At 39.1% G+C, this 19,758-nt stretch overlaps 1 protein-coding gene across 1 annotated transcript in view; it reads right to left on the reverse strand.

Moving 5' to 3' along the window:
* Positions 1-604: 604 nt before the first annotated feature.
* The window catches only part of LOC122065554 (protein RRNAD1), a 51,985-nt gene continuing 32,831 nt past the window's right edge, over positions 605-19,758 (reverse strand). The window contains exons 11-14 of the mRNA XM_042629374.1: positions 18,747-19,000; positions 3,175-3,385; positions 2,470-2,549; positions 605-1,048 (exon numbers count right to left, since the gene is read on the reverse strand). Coding sequence (XP_042485308.1) covers positions 3,179-3,385; positions 18,747-19,000 — 461 coding nt within the window. The 3' untranslated portion in view covers positions 605-1,048; positions 2,470-2,549; positions 3,175-3,178. The remainder of the gene's footprint in view (positions 1,049-2,469; positions 2,550-3,174; positions 3,386-18,746; positions 19,001-19,758) is intronic.

Below are 19,758 nucleotides of genomic sequence, written 5' to 3' on the forward strand. Positions count from 1 at the left end.
ATCACCCAATATATATATATATATATATATATATTAAAACATCAACATTGCCCCATTTTTCCGGTTTTAACCGGTTTCAAAAAAAAAAAAAATCCAGCTGAACTGATAAATTCCCCAAATATTTAATGCGAAAAAGATGACTATGTTGCCTAGTATAGATTCCTTTATACCTTTTTCACGTAACAAACAATGGGGCCCATATTATCACTCTCTCCTATTCTATGTATGTACCCCACATAGATGATACCATTTTTCAACCCCTCATCGATGTGGCAATGTAGCATGCAGGTTCCTTCTTACACTGCCCTTGTAGGAAACCCCCTCCCGATATTTAATATAGTCACATGAGCCTAAAATTCCAGCAAATTGACAATCTGTCACGATCAATTAAAGTACAAAATAAGCGGATACTGTCATGGATCTTATACTATGGCAGTATTTAGTTGAACCAAAAACAATGTGAAAAGCACCAAAATTATGGATACAAATGACAGTTAATGAGTATGTACCTTGCAAATAGAATGCCGGTTCCCTGAACCAAGATGCTTTGGGATGTCAGACAACATAAGCTTTGGAGTATTCTCAAGGGAATTTATAATTGTCATTTGACTTTGATAAAAAACAAATATATTATATATAATATAAGACAAGCATGTGTACAAGTCAACCTATAGACCCTCTTGCAATAGGTTGCCTAATTTTGTACGTTAAATGTGATTCTTCTCCGACTAAAGTTGCTAGGAATAATTGAGTCAATTATGGGTTTTATTCATAAGCCTTATACAGGTGATTTTGGATCGGAGGTCTCTATTCAACAGTCAAAAAGGAATAAAACACAATCAGTTGTTCAGATAAGTACTTGACTAGATAAAATCAGTTAGGGTAGTCCAACTTCCCAACAATGCTTAGAAGGCTCACCATCCCTCAGTAGCAGCTTTGACCTTGTCAGCATTGAACTTGTTAGTCACTGTCATTGCCGCATGCAGCAGTTTGGGGGAACAACTTATGCAAAGGCCCAATTCTTGTCTTGTCTTCTGAAGCTCAGAACCTGTCAATAAAAATATAAAAAAATGAACAGCATTTATTTAAATATATATTGCATAACTAACAGTAACTTAAGACCCACTCCTTTAGTGGTGGTTTTGGGTTCATAAAACCACTAATATGTTAGGATGAACACCTCAGAGACCACAAGGTTGCTTAAAGAAAACGGCAGAAACAAAATATACACTTCTTTATTCTTGTTGGGGATTGTTTGGGTTGGGGGGGAAGGCAGGGGGCGGAAGGGTATTGAAGTGTTGGGGATTCTTTTCTTTCCCTTTTCCTTTTAGAAGTTCTGTTTCCTTTCCTGCTGCTCTAATTGAATGGTTTGTCAACAGACAGGGCCTGCCCCTTCTTGTGTCTCCTACATGGATGTCTTGCCACAGAACCTACCAACCAGTTCAGCATCTACCCATTCCATCTTTGAGCAAATATAAAAGGTCAACTATACACCTCACCACTAATGCTAGATCTGTTATACTCATTTAAGCATGCACAACATCCATTCCAGTATTTTTTGATTCATCAAGTAGTAAACAACTTATTTCACAGAACATCCAGCAACATCACTTTAATCAGCAAGTAGTCTCTAAACTAGTTCCAAATTCGGGGCCCATACAAAGTTCTTCAAATCAATCCAGAAGTTTTTAAACATTTGCGAGTCTGCATATTTTTGGACTTCGTCCAAGACAAGGTGTTCCCACAAAGTTATGTTATTGTCCACCATGTACCATTCCATATTAAACAAAGAGTCCATTCAACTCCTTTGCATTGCATACCCCACTTAAAGATAAGGTAAAACCAACTTCACAACAATTGGGCACTAGCTGAGATTTAAAACCCGGGGGGAGAGGGGGGGCGGTTGTGGACTCTAGCTGGCCTTCACCATTGGAAGTCTTAGTACTCTGTACTCTATGGACTAGGTAGGTAGTTTCATTCTTTCCAATTAAATGCACCTACCCTGTAAGTTTCACAGCAGACATTAATATTGAGATTTCCCCTAAACATTGTATATGCCGTAGAACTATGCTTCCCCAGAATGCCCAGATGGTTGAGCAATTGTTTGTTGCTTTCATACCAATTAATTTCTCCACCTCAGCTCTGGTGGTCAGCTTGCTGGCTTGCCTTGTTCTTCTGATGATGATTTCTACGTCAAATTGCAATTGATGAAGCCCTTCAAGCCTCTAAACCATACGGTGCACAAGTCACCCCAACCCAGATACAGCAATAGTAAACAAATGACGTGTGAACTCTCTCCCACACCCGGGAAGCTCCAATGAAAAAAGACACAATGACACAATAAGCAGTTGGCCCCATACAGCATAGTCACACTACCAACAACCAAGAACAGCATGTGAACTGGAGAAGAACATCTCATTTAACAATAGGAATAATCCAGCCAAAGCATAAGCACAGATTATAGCCTACCAAGGAACAGGCATGTATCACCACTACACCCAGGTTCTTAAAAATTGAATGATATGCCTCCAAGCACTCTTGATCAAACCCTGTAAAAAAATAAAAAATTAAAAATTAAAAAAAAAAAACAAAAAAACACAGAATTGTGGCAATGTCAAATATCAGAGTCCACATAAACAAGGACCAAGCTCAGCAATATTCATCCCAAAGATTTGCAGAAAATTGACACATCCCAGCCAATAGGTTGCAGCAGCTACAGCACAGCCCAAAGGCCTTCCACCATGAGATGAGTGCAGACCAAGACCTAGAAGGTCCCAAAAGAGGCTAGCAGAAACCCGTCCCTGCCACTGAATATCATCCAGTGGCCTTGTACAAGAAAATGGTGGTGACATGATTTAGATGTGGTCATTGATTCTATTAGTCAACATGGAAAAACTAATACCAAGTTCAAACCCAACAATTGTATCTGTTAGAACAGAAAAGCTCCCCCTACGTTCTGTTGAGAAAGACATAGGTTTTCATGTGGCACATGTATGAGAAATCAGTTTCCTAATGAACCTAATCCAATTAACATGGCATTAGTGGAATAAGTCACCTAGACCTGGATGGCTGAACACCATGCATATATGCCAAGTGGTGAGCAGATCCAAGCACAAATGTGTGTGTGCGCGCACGAGCAGACAGGATTATTCAGAGTCTAAGACAGAAAATTACCAAGTTAGTCTATGAGATTTAAACTGGGTTCCTTTTTCCAAGCAATTATGGCCACATTACGTGGTGATAATCTAGGATTGAATATAGGAACAACAGTCGCTTCCACCAAATTGCCTTGTTCCTGAAGGAACAGCAACCTATCAAGCAAAATCAGAGTTTCCAACAGAGGCCCCAAAGCAGCCCTAAGAGACCAGTACGGTCCCACAAGTTCCTGCATGATAGGACAATCACCACTTGATCAGCATAATTTATTAGATGCATAATTAAACTATCATTAATGTTGATCTTACTTTTTCACACTTCCAAATTTTAATACACCTCTATGGATCCAAACAAGTGGATTCACATGTGCTGTATAAACATTCTGCAACATCCCCACTATGAGTAAGAAAAAACAAAAGTATTCTAAGTCTGTAACTTCTAATATAAGAGGTTCTTACTAGGTCCAACTTATCCGGCAGTTAATCCAACAATTGAAATATCATTCCATATAGTGTGTTTGATATAGAAAGACATGTCAATAGAACATGTGTGTACAATGTAGAATAAATACATTTGAATGAAAAAAGAAAATTCACGTGGCGTGCCATAACTAACACCATTGTCTTGTTGACTTAATAATTAATAATGGCAAAAGGAAGCAAAGATTGGACACACCTTACCAAATTGGAGTTTGATAACAGTACCCATAGAGGAGAATTTGCACTGTTATTCAGGTATGATTATGAAGGGCTGGGATATAGCATTCCCAGGGTAGAAGATGTGAATAGGCTTTAGAAGATGTGCACGGGTAATAAATCATACAAATCTTGAAGGCTCGGTAATGCAGATTCCAGCAGGAAGAGAAGATGGGCCTGTTGTTTTGGGCTAGGTTTAGTTTTTTGGGTCCAACTCAATCTATGGTTCAAGTTTGGTTTAAGTTAGGCTTAATTTGAATGCCCAGTGGGTTGTATGGGACATGGGCTTAATATTTTTGGGTTTACTATTTGTAAGGGGCCCATTCTATAAGACCCAAATATTTGGAATTTTAAGTCCTACACGAAATTAAGTAGTTAGTTTCTATTTTGTAATGTTCTAGAATAGCTTCTATTTTGAAGAGAGACTTATGTTGTACGGGACACCTATCAGAAGGAGAAAAAAAGAGTTCTCAGAGATAACAACTGCCTAGCCCAGTTGGTGAGGTAGTGCCATAGTGGTGCGAATAGCCCACACACACCAGGAGGTCTCAAGATCGAGCCTCCTGGCTGTTACCTTCCCCTTCCCCCTCCCCCTCCCCCTCTCTTCTATAGTGTACCCATCTAAGAAAAGTTGTAAGGGATTCCTTCCACCATACATATCGGTTTTCTACTTTAGTAATTGCTATGGTCCTATGGAGTTATAAATAAAGGAGAAGGGCCCAGACCCTCCAATGATTTTGACAAATACTACAGCCCTTTGCTGTGAGATGCAATGGCAACCTTGGTGGGATGTTAAGGAGCTTGGCAGGAAGCCAAGTATAATTGTGAGATGCTGGTCGATTTCTGGGTGAGAGGCCTAGTCCATATCTTTTTTTTTTATCTTCTTTTTCTTCCTTACCTAAGGTCATGCTTTAATTACTTCTCGACCTTGCACATGCACATTGTTGTTCCTGTTTTCTCTTTGAACTGCTATTCTCATTCCTAGCCTTTGTCTCTCTTCTTCTTAGTTTCAAAACAATCGGACCTCGAATTCTACTGTCGATACAGCCTCCTATCATTCCATCATCTGTCTGTTCTGTTGGCAGTTTAGGCTCTGTATGACAATGTTCCTGTGCCAAATATTGATTCTGAGTAAGTGTTTCTGGATTGATTCTGTGCTATAAATGTTGTATGGTAAAACTAAAAAAAAATGTTTCTGTCATTGGGAAAAACCAAAAACATTTATGGTACACACTAAACAGAATCATTTCTTTTGGTTATGAAAATTACCTAAAATGCCATCCACAACATATTTTAAGGACTAATATAATTGAAAACATTATTTTTGCCACATAAGCAAGATCAACTCCTTTACAAATCTATAAAATCAACAAAAGAGTCATTGCAAACTAGTTAAATTGTCTATCTATGTCATCTAAACCATTGAGATCAATGCACTCAGTGTACATATTCAAAAGAGAACTGATCAAATAAAGGCTTGATTCAAGACAAGCTCTGAGTATATATCCATGAATCTCTCTCTGCCGAGATTCAAAGATCCTAAGCTAGGGACAGCTTGAAGAATGCTTTCCAATGCGAACTCAGCACAGTAGGAAAGTTCATGCATCAAATTTTGGAAAATATTCAGCACTTCATGGTTATGGATGTCATGAACATAGACCAAGATTAATGTGTTCCAAGAAACCAAGTCCCTTGTTGACATATTGTCAAACACTTGCCTTGAGAAGTCCATATATCCACAGATTGCATAAAAGTCTATTAGACTGTAATGGATACACAGGGAAGAAGAAAAACAGAGGCAAAAACAAAAGAATCAGGTTCTAACAACGTGCAACTAGCGTCTTGAATCATATTCTGGAAAAGTCATCAAAGTTTCGATTGCGGGTCCAACGATGGGTATATCCTGAAATGAGGATGGTCCATGATACTAGCGTCCTCTCAGACATTTCATCGAACAGATACTGTGCTTTGTTCATGAGCCAGGCACCCATGCACTATTGGAGGAACATATTGAACAGCCGGAGGCACATATCGACTATCTCCCCAACCACCTTCAGTTTTTTACTTCTATGTAGAGATATCAGAAGCACCTACAGTTTTTTACAGAACCCTATCTATTCTAACTCGATTTTGTACTTTATCAAACATTTTGGGACTTGGAGGGAGGGGAAGAGAGCAAGAGAAGAGATCGAGTTAGGTTTTACCTGCAGTTTTCTTCTCCAATCACGCCGATGCTCCTCTTTCACCCTTCCAAGTTAGAACAGATAGGGTTTTGCGCCTCATGCATAGCTTTGTTATGTTTTTTTTCTGGAAATACCACTATTGTGCCTCGTGAGTTAAGTGAGACATACATTTCTCCGCCTTTTTCTCAGAATCAATTCTGAGGTTGAAAAACAACAAATCCATGTGCCAAAAATAAGGCTCAATAGTGTGTCTAAATATCCTGTTCATTTAAAAAAAAAGGGGGGGGGGGGATTACTATACAGTTTTTACCCCATTTTTGTTTCAAAAAACGGAAAAACAACAGAATCGATTTTTCAGAACGTTACCATACAGAGCCTTACTGTCTGGTCTCTTTTTCTTTCCTTTTTTTCTTTTAAGTCCCAAGGAGAGTTGAACTCTTGACCTCTTCATTGTGAGGAGTTGGTCCTTGTCAACTGAGCCACCCCTTCGGGTTGTTTAACGTCTGGTCTTGAGTGCTGTTGCAGCACTATTGTACTTTTCTAGTTCTATTTTCCCACAAGTTAGTAATTCTGGTCCACTTTCTCTTTTGGTAATGTTTGGTTACTGCATCTATTCTGTGTTTCTAATGTGGTTCTCACTTGCTATTGATGTGGATCCATGTTCCAAAACAAGAATCGGATCACTAATGGGCCCACAAGATTGATAGATAGCTCAAATGAGTGGTTGAATGGAAATTTTGTAAATTCAGGAACAATTCCAACCCTTAAAAGTAAAGGGAATAAGTAGTGGGGTCAAATGGAGTTAAAACTTTTTCGAAAGGATGGGCCAATCTGGAAATTAAAGAGTGGTATAAATAGAACTAAAGTTCAGCCACAAGGGGGGTTATTTGTAATTAGAAGCAACCGTCCTTACTTGTAAATTCCTAGAATCTACCTTCTTCAACCTTAGACTTCACGATAGGAGTCTGAAACCAGCGGCAGCAAAGATCCTCAAGCTGATCTAATGCCTCGTTAGGGACTTCAAATCGCAAGAGAGGATCAGGGCAAGTTTGTATTCCCCAACTCTATTAAACCCAGCTGATAGATGGACTCGGGACCTAAGGGATTGAAGCAATCAAATTCTGCCACTTGTCTCTGATGGAAGAACCAGGTCTGAATCTGGTTTCGATTCACACAGTAAAGGAGGCACCTGGAACCAGGATCCTAGGGTTTGAGTAGCTTGGAGACCAGCTTCCTTCGACCTGAACCAACAGGCAAATAGAGATCTGCCAGAGGAGTTCCAGCAAGGCCTTCTCAAGTCGGTGTTATTGCAGGGACAATGAACAGTAATAAGGCGAAGTAAAAACTTGAGAATGATCCCAAATCCAATCAGTTATTTGGAGAGAGAACCTTGTTCAAGCCCTTCTCAAGTCAGTGTTGTTGCAGGGATGATGAACAGTAATAAGGCCAAGTAAGAACTTGAGTATGATCCCAAATCCAATCAGTTATTTGGAGAGATGGTTGTGGAGGAAACAGCAAGAGATGGAGAGAAATAGAATTTCATAGGGGAAAGGAAGAACAGTGACAGCAGAGAGAGAGAGAGAGAGAGCTACACAAGCCTCGGGGCAGCCATTGTTTCACCCAAGCAAACATTCATTCATTCCATTCAATTCTAAAATTTCAATTCTCCACCAAGTTACATCAATATATAGGGAAGCAAAGTGTAACAATGGAAGCTAATTAAATTGGAAACTAACCTAAACTAGAAACTGAAATCTAAATAAAGATTGAAACTCTCAACTAACTTGACCGACACCCTACTATAACAGGGAAACAAATAAATAGTTAAAGGACTAAATAGTCCTCCCACTCCCAACTGCATCAGCTATCTCTGATTTAGTCGCTAAATTTCTGTAGTTACTACATCTCAGTTTCTAATTTCATCAACTTACTATTTTGTTAATCTATTGATTTCTCCAAATCTGACCATTGGATAAACTCCAAAATTTGGTCCACTTTCTGGTACTGTTTGTTTATTACATATTTACATCTGTTCTGGGTTTCTAATATGGACCTCACTTGCTATCTCTGATTTAATCATGGTTTGAAATCTCGCGAATTTCGGTGTTTTTTTTTTTTTTTTGGCCGAAACGAAATAAGGCCCGAAATAACATTTGTACAAAATTTTGGTCGAAGTTTCGGTATCTCACCTGTCTTGGTACATTCCATGTTTTATAATACCAAATCTCGGTCGAAATTTCGGTATTTCAGTCTAAATTTCGACTGTCTCGCTTGTCTCGGTGGTTTCGGTTCCATTTGCATATTTTAAAGGAAAAACACTCCAACAAGCCTCTAATTAGCCACATCATCACATATTTTGACTTCCATCAGACTCCTACAAGATCTACATTCAAAGCTTAGAAAAAGTAAAGTTTTTTCACCAAAACCAAGTAAAATTTTCAGGTAGTGGTTGCTGCCAAACAAAGGTGCAACTCTAAAACAATGTTATGTCCTAATATTTTTGCATTTTTATATTCTAAGCATGTTTATTAACCTTAAAATAAGTTACCCACCAAGTTTCAGGTCAAAATATGGCCATTTGACCACCAAAACAATCAACCGAAAAAAAAAAATCGGCCAAAATTTCGCCGAAACGAAACGAAATTTTAGTTTCTAAACCCACCGAAATGAAACGAAACTCGAACTTGGATTTAATCACTAAATTTCTATAGTTACTAAATATCAGTTTAACCTTAAAATAAGTTACCCACCAAGTTTCAGGTCAAAATATGGCCATTTGACCACCAAAACAATCAACCGAAAAAAAAAAATCGGCCGAAATTTCGCCGAAACGAAACGAAATTTTAGTTTCTAAACCCACCGAAATGAAACGAAACTCGAACTTGGATTTAATCACTAAATTTCTATAGTTACTAAATATCAGTTTCTAATTTCACCAACTTACCATTTTGGTTATCTATTGATTTCTCCCAAACCCTGCAGAAGTAGGAGCCTCGTGCCCTGGTTTGCTCTTTATTGATTTCTCCAAATCTGAACATTGGATTAACTCCAAACTTTGGAATTTAATATATGTTTCATCTAGGCCATTTGATTGGAATTTGGACCAGATCAGTCACCTGAGTCCTATTTCTGTGTTTTCTCAACGGTCTGACTGCTAAATTGATCGGCAGTTCTAGATCATGTGCTGGTTTCTAATCCCTAGACTTTAGGTGACTCTACACCGGATGCAATCAGGGGTTCTAAAAAACAAGTTTGGATCACTTATGGGCCCACCCAAACCAATACAACTCAATCAAGCAAATTAGTGGAAAAACTATAAACAATCCAAGATTGAAAGTCCCAAGGGAGAGTAAGCAAAACCAGTGGAAGAACAGTAATTAATTTTAAAAGGGGAGGAGGAAATTGAAATGTAAAAACATAAGGGAAATAAATGAATAAAAATTATGAAATAAAGGGTCCCCTTGTAAATAATATAGAAGGGCTTTAAGAGTAATAAGAAGAAGAGTAACTCTTCAACCTTTTCGACATGAACTAAACCAGCGATGGCATGCCTCTTGGTTTTGATCTGGTTTCTCACAGGGAGCTTTCAACACCTTGAAATCTGGGGAGCAAGTGAGTGATCGCCAACCCTAAGGATTAAAACCCAAAGAAGCCTCAAAGAGCAAGCTAGACTCAAAGAGAGAAATTCCTGAAATAGACGGGCAGCAGTAGTTGCAGGTCCAACACAGGTTCACAGCTTAGTTCTTGTAATAGGGTTGAGCAGTTAACTTTCGGGGACAAGATTCTGGGACTCGAATTGCTTCTTGTGGAATGACTAACGTTCAGGATCTCAAGAAGAAAAGAATAGAAATGATAGAGATCAGTCCCCACTTGTGGGACTGCTAGGGTTGCTGGTCGCAGGAACAAGGAAGTAAAATAAGTAATTATCTGCAGAGAAGGAAACAAGGAGAGTAGGGGAGGGCAGGTATTGAAATAAAAAGAGGAAAATAAGAGCAGTAAGAAACGAAGGAAGAACAACAACTGCCTAGCGTAGTTGGTGAGCTGTAGTGTGCAAAAAACCCATGCTCACCAGGAGGTCTCAAGTTCGAGCCTCCTGGCTGTTACCTACTTCCCTCCCTACCTATCAAAAAATAAAAATAAAAACGAAGGAAGAAACAGAGACAAAGAAGAATTTGTACCTTACTTGGGAAAGAAGAAGAAGAAGAACGAGGAGAGAGAGGGCAGGAGGGGAACAATGCTGCAAACACCACAGTGACACAGGTAATACTTCAGCCAACTCAATATTTCAATTCATTCTAATCAGTAGTCTCCAATGTAGTGCATCAATCAATATAAAGAGAACTTCTAACATGATAATAGAAACCAACTCAAAAATAGAAACTAAACAAACTAGGCAATGTCTATAATAAAGTACCTACCAAAAGAATTCCTACGTAATCTACCCACCCAAATATGATGAAATAAACTAAAAGACAAAATTTTATGTCAACAACCAGCCCCCTTTAGACCAGAAAACTGGGTTGGGCCAGTTGAATCTCGACTTAAGTCTCCAAAAAGGGTCAATCTGGTCCAACCAGGCAAAGGCACCTGCATCGATACCCCACCACTCAGATTCAAGAGATTAGGATTGAACTCAGGCTTATTAAAAATATGCGAAACTTAAGCTCGTTGAGAAATCTTTAATGGATTTGCCAAGTGATGCAGAACATGACTAATGTAGAACTAGGATTGACAAGTCAACGTGGTCCCAATTGTAGGATACTCTCAGAGAACAACCAAAATCCAATGTAGAACTGTAGATGGTTGCAACAGCAGCAGATCCTTGACTTGGAGTGCTTGAAAATAGTAAGAGAAAAGATAATAAAGTAGAAGAGGACCTCTCGGGCTTTCCACCGCAGAGAGTCAATTGGATTAAACACCAATTCCATCAGCTTTGATCAAACATAAGACAATTCTTCATGGAGAAGACAATAGCAGCAGCCATTAATTTGTTTTATCAAATCGTTCCGAGCTTTAGGAGCCTCCTCTTCTTTATTTATAATGTTGATGGAGGAGGGAATTACAAAATAGAAGGTTCCTTAAAAGGAAACCTTAATTTAGTCTTCTAATACAAAACTTACTAAAAACTAAAATTAGGAACTAACTGAAATTAGAAACTAGCTGAAAAAGGAAACTAACTACTAATGACTTGACTCAACTAATAACTCGACTCCTAAGAAAACAAAAATAATTTTAATTGAACCCAACTATAAAGGAAATTAATGTAAATGAAAACAAATCAGTAAATCCCATATGCAATCTTAATACCCCCAGTTTAGGCCCATTAAAGTGGCCTGCTATACTCAAAACACATGAGATCAAAGGCCCAACATGTATAGAACCCAACCCTAGGCTTATTCCTAATAAAACAAGCCTATTTTGGTCATGAATCTGCATCAATGACCAACAAGAATCATTTGATAAGTAAGGCCCCCTTGGCTCCTTTTAGAGGACCAGCCAATTGTAGTTTCAGTTAAGGATATTTTTTTTACAATTTTATTTTGGTAGATTTTTTAAAGTTTTCGAGTTACTTATTTCAAAAGTAACTATCTACTCATGGTACAAGTAGCTAGTTGCCTAAAGGAAAAGTAACTAATGACTTACAATAGAGTAAGTTGTTCCTCCATGCATAATCAACTAAGACTTGTGGAAGTCCATGTCTATACAAGGCTTTTGTAACTCTTTATGTAAGGGATGGTGATGCAGTTACACGATGGACTTAGGAAAAAAAAATCATTTGATTTGATTTTCTTTTGTTTTAGAAACAATTTCTTTGAAATTAGTTAGTTTCTAATTTTATATTAGTTTCCATTTTAAGTTAGTTGCCATTAATTTTTTGACTTTTTTCTTTATATTGGACATGTAATCGATGGAGAAAGTTCAGTTTTAGATTTTGAAGAATAGAAATTTGAAATTTTTTTTGGTTTTGAACCATGGCTGCCGATTCTCTCTATCTTCCCCCTTCTTCTTTCTCTGATATTCTTCTTTCTTCCTCTCTATTATTCTGATTTTTCTCTTCTCAGCTTCTTCTTTTTCCCTGTTTTCTTTTCCTTTTTTCATTCTTCTTCTTGCTGATCTCTTTCACAGCCCCTGTTCTGGGTGACAGAATATAGCTCAAGGAATCGACCGTATCTCCCTGGAAACAAGTGTTTTCACCTCCAAACTTTGGGGCTATAATCACCTTCCTAAGGCGACCTAACCGCAGAGTTCCTGCGACCAGATTCAGCCTCCGTTGTGAGCTTCAAGACCAAGTTCAGATCTGGTTCCCTATTACCGCCAGATCTGAGTTGCAGGGACAATACAACTCCTCTTACTTATTGTTTGAAGTGTTTATTTGTCGGAGTCAAGAGACCTTAAGGCTGACAACCTTCGTTTCAAAGTTCAGGTCAAACCAAGCCCTATCGAAGGAGTCCTATCGATCGGAAGTTTTTTTTTCTGTTCCGCTGGTTTCTGGTTCTCACGACAAGAAGAAGAAGAAACGGTTTTTTTTTTATTTATTTTAAAAGAGTTTTCCCTGTTATTACAATTAAGCCCTTGTTCCCCAAAGTTATATTCTATTACCCATTTTCCCTTTGGTAAAACTCAGAATAAGCCCTTGTATTAAAGTTTTTAGTTTTAGAACTACCTCAACTGCCATATAATTATTTCTAAGGCCCTACTTGTTTCTAAAAATTACAAGAATACCCTTCAACCTTTAAATTGAGATATTTTATCATTCTTATGGGCCCTAAGCGATCCGATTTCAATCATTGGAATCCGGTTCCGCATCAAGTGGTATCAAAGCAAATTTCCTGCACTTCTCTAACCATGACAGGTAACGTTACCAATGCTAAGTTGAACAAATTGTATCGTGAGGTACTTGAAAAACAACAGAGAACTAATGTTAGGATCGAGAAGAATGAGGCCAAATATGAAAAGTTCATGGATGACACTCAAGGTGCCCTCGCTAAGATTCTGGCCTTTATGCAAAAGTCTAAAACACGAGTCGATGAAGGACCATCTATACTACCTCCTCAGTTTAATGCCCTACGGATTGAAGATACACCTCACCAAGTGCAACGTGATCCAGTTGTTCCCCAAGATGTTACCCGGCAATTTTCTAACAGATTATGGCATCAAAGTTGAGGTTCCAGAGTTTAGTGGTGAAAAGGAACCTGAGGAATTTCTTGACTGGCTTACCAAAGTTGAGAGGATTTTTGCATATAAGTCTCTTCCAGACGTGAAAAAGTGTGAACTCATCCTCACCAAGTTTATGGGGTATGCATGTTCATGGTGGGATGATGTACTGCATGCAAGGTTTGTCAGAAGACTTGGGCCTATTACCAATTGAGAGGTCATGAAGCAGATCCTGACTGAAAAATTTGTTCCTCTTAATTATGAAAAGGTAATGTTTCATAAACTGCTTAACTTGCAACAAGGTAACAAGGATGTGGATTCCTACACCCTTGAGTTCCACAAATTGTCTTCAAGGTGTCGACTTCAAGAAACAGACCAGCAACGGGTGATGCGATATATCAGTGGGTTAAGTACTGAGATTCGACTTGAGTTGACTAACACTGATTTCAAGTATGTTGATCTGGCAGCGGCTCATGCCAAGACAGCTGAAGAGAAGTCTATTTATTGGAAGGGTATGCTCAAGACTTCTTCAGTTTATAGACCTCCACCACGTATGGAGGAAAAGAAGCCTGAAGCTCGCAGAGTTGAAGAGAAAAGGTCAAAGTTCAACAAGGATAGCATTGGGGTGAAGAATATCATATGCCATAGTTGTGGCGAGAAGGGTCACTATTCCAACAAGTGTCCCAACAGGACTCGTTCTGTGAACGTAGCAGAGAAACAGCCGACAGAGAAGAGTGAAGATGAATCTCATTTATATCCTTATCCACTTGAGGACAATGATATTGTTGATGATGAAGATGACGATGTCGAAGCTCATTCAGCTAGCCTTTCATCCTTTTCGAATAGATTAGTTGATAAGGCTCCTCTCTTCAGATAGAAAGGTACTCTCATGCACGGCTCTGACTCCACTGATGTTTATGCAGTTGTTGATACTGGGGCAGAAACAAATTTTATATTTGCTGAATTTGTTCGAGCACACAAACTTCCACAGAAACAGCTTTTCAAGAAGATTCATGTGCGAAGTTTTGGACCCACAGCTCGAGAAGAGGCCACTGCAGTTGTTCGAGTATACTTATAGTTTGGGCAGTTACAGTACCATGTCACCTGCTTGGTCACTCCATTGGCGCACTGCGACATTCTTCTAGAGCGACCTTGGCAGCGACATGCAAGCATTCTCTACGATGGCGCACGAAACATCATCAAGGTGAAGCAAGGAGGTTGTATGTACTTAATGAGGACACATGCATTATCAAACATGCCACGTCGACTGACTCCTACTCCAGTGACACGTCAGCCTACTCTCCCTCCTCTTGGTGTTATGTTCCCATCTTTTGCTTCGAGATACGTGCCACCTCATCATCGAGCAACTTACAAGGGTATCTTGGGAGCACGACCTAACTCGACGGAATCGAGTTCTTTTAAGACCGGGAGAGCTGATCAGTTGCACGATGGACTTGGGAAAAAAAAATCCTTTGATTTGATTTTCTTTTGTTTTAGAAACAATTTCTTTGAAATTAGTTAGTTTCTAATTTTAGATTAATTTCCATTTTAAGTTAGTTGCCATTAATTTTTTGACTTTTTTCTTTATATTGGACATGTAATCGATGGAGAAAGTTCAGTTTTAGATTTTGAAAAATAGAAATGTGAAAGTTTTTTGGTTTTGAACCATGGCTGCCGATCCTCTCTATCTTACCCCTTCTTCTTTCTCTAATATTCTTCTTTCTTCCTCTCTATTATTCTGATTTTTCTCCTCATCTTCTTCTTTTTCCCTGTTTTCTTTTCATTTTTTCATTCTTCTTCTTGCTGATCTCTTTCACAGCCCCTGTTCTGGACGACAGAATACAACTCAAGGAATCGACCGTATCTCCCTGGATACAAGTGTTTTCACCTCCAAACATTGGGGCTAGAATCACCTTCCTAAGGCGACCTAACCGCAGAGTTCCTGCGACCAGATTCAGCCTCTGTTGTGAGCTTTAAGACCAAGTTCAGATCTGGTTCCCTATTACCGCCAGATCTGAGTTGCAGGGACAATACAACTCCTCTTACTTCTTGTTTGAAGTGTTTATTTGTTGAAGTCAAGAGACCTTAAGGCTGGCAGCCTTCGTTTCAAAGTTTAGGTCAAACCAAGCCCTATCGAAGGAGTCCTATCGATCGGAAGTTTTTTTTTCTGTTTCGCTGGTTTCTGGTTCTCACGACAAGAAGAAGAAACAGGTTTTTTTTTTTATTTATTTTAAAAGAGTTTTCCCTGTTATTACAATTAAGCCCTTGTTCCCCAAAGGCCCAAAGTTATATTCTATTACCCCTTTTCTCTTTGGTAAAACTCAAAATAAGCCCTTGTATTAAAGTTTTTAGTTCTAGAGCTACCCCAGCTGCCATATAATTATTTCTAAGGCCCTACTTGTTTCTGAAAATTACAAGAATATCCTTCAACCATTAAATTGAGATATTTTATCATTCTTGTGGGCCCTAAGCGATCCGATTTCAATCATTGGAATCCGGTTCCGCATCAGTTGGTTTTTTCTTTGGAATGAGAAGGTAAATTTCCTGTTTGATGGCCGTGTGTACCATGAAGCCTTGATGTTCTTTAAGGAGTGCTAGTGTTGTAAATTTCTTCAAAGTTCTTGAATTGATGCAAAACCGGGGTTCAAAAACACTGTTTGATTTGCTTATGGCCCCATCCGAATGAAAGAACTCAATAATTAAGATGTAATGGCAGTTTGGTAATTATTCCAATGCTCACAAGTGTCTAATCTCACAATAAACACTCCAATAATGAGTAACATGGCAGTCTTGTAATAAAACAGAAGTTCCAAAAGGATGGTGGCAGTTTTGTAATTATAAAAGTTCAACCATAAGAGACTACACCAAGTATGAAACAAGGCAACATATAAGTGACAGAGGTAACTTGGGAATGAGAAGAAAAATATAAATATAAATTGATGATGAAAGAAGACAAGGGTAAAATAGGGATAAGGGTTGAAGGGTTTTAATTACCAAATAAGGATTGATTGTCTTCAACCTTTAGCACTAACAGGAGGCGGAGAAACCAGCTTCGACTAGGTGGGATCTTACCTTCAATAATCTTCGGTTAAGCCTGAAATTCCAGGCGAAGGTTCAAAACCAAATAGCGTCAGGATTCCAATAAAAAGATGCCTCAAAACAGCACTTGAAAGAGAAACGTGGCCGTTGCAGACCAGATCTAGCAGTAACAAAACCAGCTAGTTGCAGGTCTGTAGTTCACTGCAATAATGATATCCAGGACCTAATACTCCAGATTTCAGAGCGTCTTCATTCCAGGTTTCAAGTAGCACAGTTGAAGGAAGGTAAGAGTTTGGTTCTAGTCTAGTTAGTCGTAGGAATCATGGAAACAAGGGATGGGAAGTGAGTTCCAGAAGCTCAAATAAGAAAGGAACCAAAAGAAAAGAAGAAGAATTGCAAGTAGAAGAAAGAGGGTAGGGAAATAGCAACACTCTACAGCCACGCAGGCTCTCAAAATTTATTCCACTCAAACTTCATACTCTAAATCTGAACTGCTCCATCGATGACATGTCTAATATGAAGGAAAATCAAAACAATTAATAGAAAGAACTCTAAAATAGAAACTAATTCCAAAAGAAACCACTACGTATCTACTTCTAATACAAAGAGAATCAAATATACTAAGATTGCTTCCCTTTTATCAACTACCAACCATTGCCAGTCCAAAAACCCAGTTTTGGGTTGGTTGCGTCTTGGCTTAGGCCTCCATAGTGGGTCAGTTTGATCCAGCCAAGCCAAGGCATCTACATCATGAATTATGTTTATCTGCAAGTTTTTCGATTTTATTGTTTCTAGCCCCATATATCTAAAGCAGACTCGTTTCTGTTTAAATATACCCATTACCTTCCCTTGAGGTTTTTTCCCCATCACCAAGGCGACAGACAGCCTAGATTGGTTCACTCAAGTTTGTTCCAATATCAAGCTTATACAAGGCCCAATATAGAAGCCCAAAGATCAATCAAAACCTATGTTGTCAAGGGGTCACCTAGGTGGCAAAGCATTTTTGGTTAGGCAACCAGTTGTACTTCTTGTTTAGGATGCCCAGATCCAAAATATGGGAAATGGGGAAGAAATGGGAGGAAAACAGGAAATATTAGAAAGCGGGGTAAATAGGGAAGATGAAGGAAGCAGCAGCACTGCCATTGCCACCACCGCAGCCAGCGCCAGAGCAGCAACAGCAACAGTCACCACTGCTACTTCTACCGTGAGGAGGAGCAGGAGGACCTGGCTTTTCTTGTGGAATTCGGATTGATCCGGATGCTCATTAGGTCATCCGGCATCAAGGGAAGGGGAAGAAGACTGAATCTCTTTCCTAGCTTCTGGCTTTAAAACTTCTCATTTTTTTTTCTTCTATACATAATCTAATAATAAGTATAATTTAGAGGATACAACTATTAATTTTACAGACAATTCCCCCCATAAAGCATAATATTTCACACATAAAACGCCCCAAAACCTAACATTTTACACCAAACCCCCCCCCCTCTTTAGGCAGCACACTTGAGTCACAGATGCATCGCCTAGGAAAAAGATCCTCTTCAATTAATTGGGTGCAAAATTAGTGATCCAAGGGCGGGGAGAACATGGAGATACGTGCCTATGTACTAGGACGCATGTCCAGGGTCCTCCCCAGACCTTGGATCACTAATTGGGGGCCCAATTAATTGGAAAGGAGCCAAATCCCATCGCCGAGGGCACGTTCCAACCGCCTAGGCTAGCCTTGCCACCATGACAACGATGCTCAAAACTCATAAACCAAGTCCCAAAATCATCAATATTGAAAAGGAAAGATAATTATATATTAGAAAAAGGAAAGTTAAATTATGTATGTTCAAACTAAAGCTGAATATACATTGATTTCAATTATAGGGGTCGTTGCTTGGAGCAATGGCAAAGGGCTCTTTCCGCCTGCGCAGTGCTGCGGGTTCGAGTCCTGGGAGCCAGCCTCTCCGTAAAGGGAGAAGGCCGTCTACCTATATACCCTCCCAAAACCCTGCTTAAGTGCGGGAAGCCTTTGTGCACTGGGTAACGGCCTTTTTTTTTGTGAGCAGAGCCCACCCTAAGTTTAGCAAAATGAACTTGGTTCAAGCCCAGACTCACTCAACAAGATAGAAAGTTGAGGTGCACAATTTACTGTATATAGCAAGAAAATCACCAATGTGAAATGGAAATCCCCTAGCCATCCAATCTATGTATTCATTTTCATGGATTGGTCAAAGTCTTCCTCTAATCAGCCAGAGGAGTGATAAATCAGAGGGTTGGTCAACTGGACCAACTCTTGGTTTAGGAGATGCCACAGGTTGTCAAGGTCAGACTAAAATGCCCATGTAATTGTCATATATATATATATATATATATATGTTGTATAAATGGAACTTGACAAGCAATTGGTCTACGAAATTGCTCAAGTTTTTAAATAGAAATATATCTACAAGACAGAATTCTTTACAATTAGTGAGTTTGTGCAAGTATAAAATGTCAATCACAGCTCAAGTATAGTTTTTTGAGAGAAACATACAGAAAAGTGTCGAGCTTCCTTCCATAATCCAAAAAAATCAATCTCCTGTGAAGGTACAAGGCCCAGGCGACATAGTCCAGACTTGCAGAAATTTTCAAATAGGGAGTACTTGTCAACAGTGCAAGACTGAGAACCTTCTTCAACAGTGTAAGACTGAGAACCTTCTTCTCCCATATTGTTGCTAGGAGATATCTCGGGAGAGAGTAAATCAATGCCTGAAGTTGAGCATGACTGGTCATCTGAAACACACAATGTTTAGAGTTTAGAGTGAAGGGAGAATTCTCAGTCAACAAATTTGGAAACCTTTGGGACATAAATGCTAGTCAATCCATAAACACAGTATGATTCATATAAATACTGAGTCCCACCAAGGGGGCTTCCATTATGGTCAGTCTATGATCAGCTAACCGTGTTGATCATGCAAAGGACAAATACATGTTGGGCACATCAAATGGTGGGTCTGAACAGCATCATGTGTAGTGCTGTGATCGCTAAATGATATAAAGGTCAATCAGGAGGGATGTTCTAACCCCGGTTTCAAGATATAAAACTGCAAAATAAAAACAGTTATATAACTTGGTGAACCTCGGTACACCACACAAGTGATTTTCCTTTGAATCATTCCAGTGCCAATAGGCTTCCTGGTATGGCAACATAATTGTGGACATTGAGATAGGATTTTGACAATATAATGTTAAACTGACATTCAGATGATGTCAAGATCAGTGAATGGGACTGCAGACTTGGCTAGAAAAGGAGCTGTTAGACTTTGCATGGTGTGAGGGGAACTTTACCCCCTCCCAACTCAGGGAGGGCAGTCCATGTACTTCCGTTTGGAGTATCTCTTGTGTGTTGCCTTTTGGGGTCTTGTTCTCCCTTTGCGATCTTTCTTTACTTTCACTTGGCTCTCTTGTACATAAAATTTCTGTAATTTATCCTCAAACCCCACCCCAACAAAAAAAAAAAAATGCCTTGCCTCCCAATCGAAGGGCTTGCTTTCCAGACTTCTAAA

This window comes from Macadamia integrifolia, chromosome 2 (assembly GCF_013358625.1).
Source record: "Macadamia integrifolia cultivar HAES 741 chromosome 2, SCU_Mint_v3, whole genome shotgun sequence".
NCBI classification, from domain to species: Eukaryota; Viridiplantae; Streptophyta; class Magnoliopsida; order Proteales; family Proteaceae; genus Macadamia; species Macadamia integrifolia.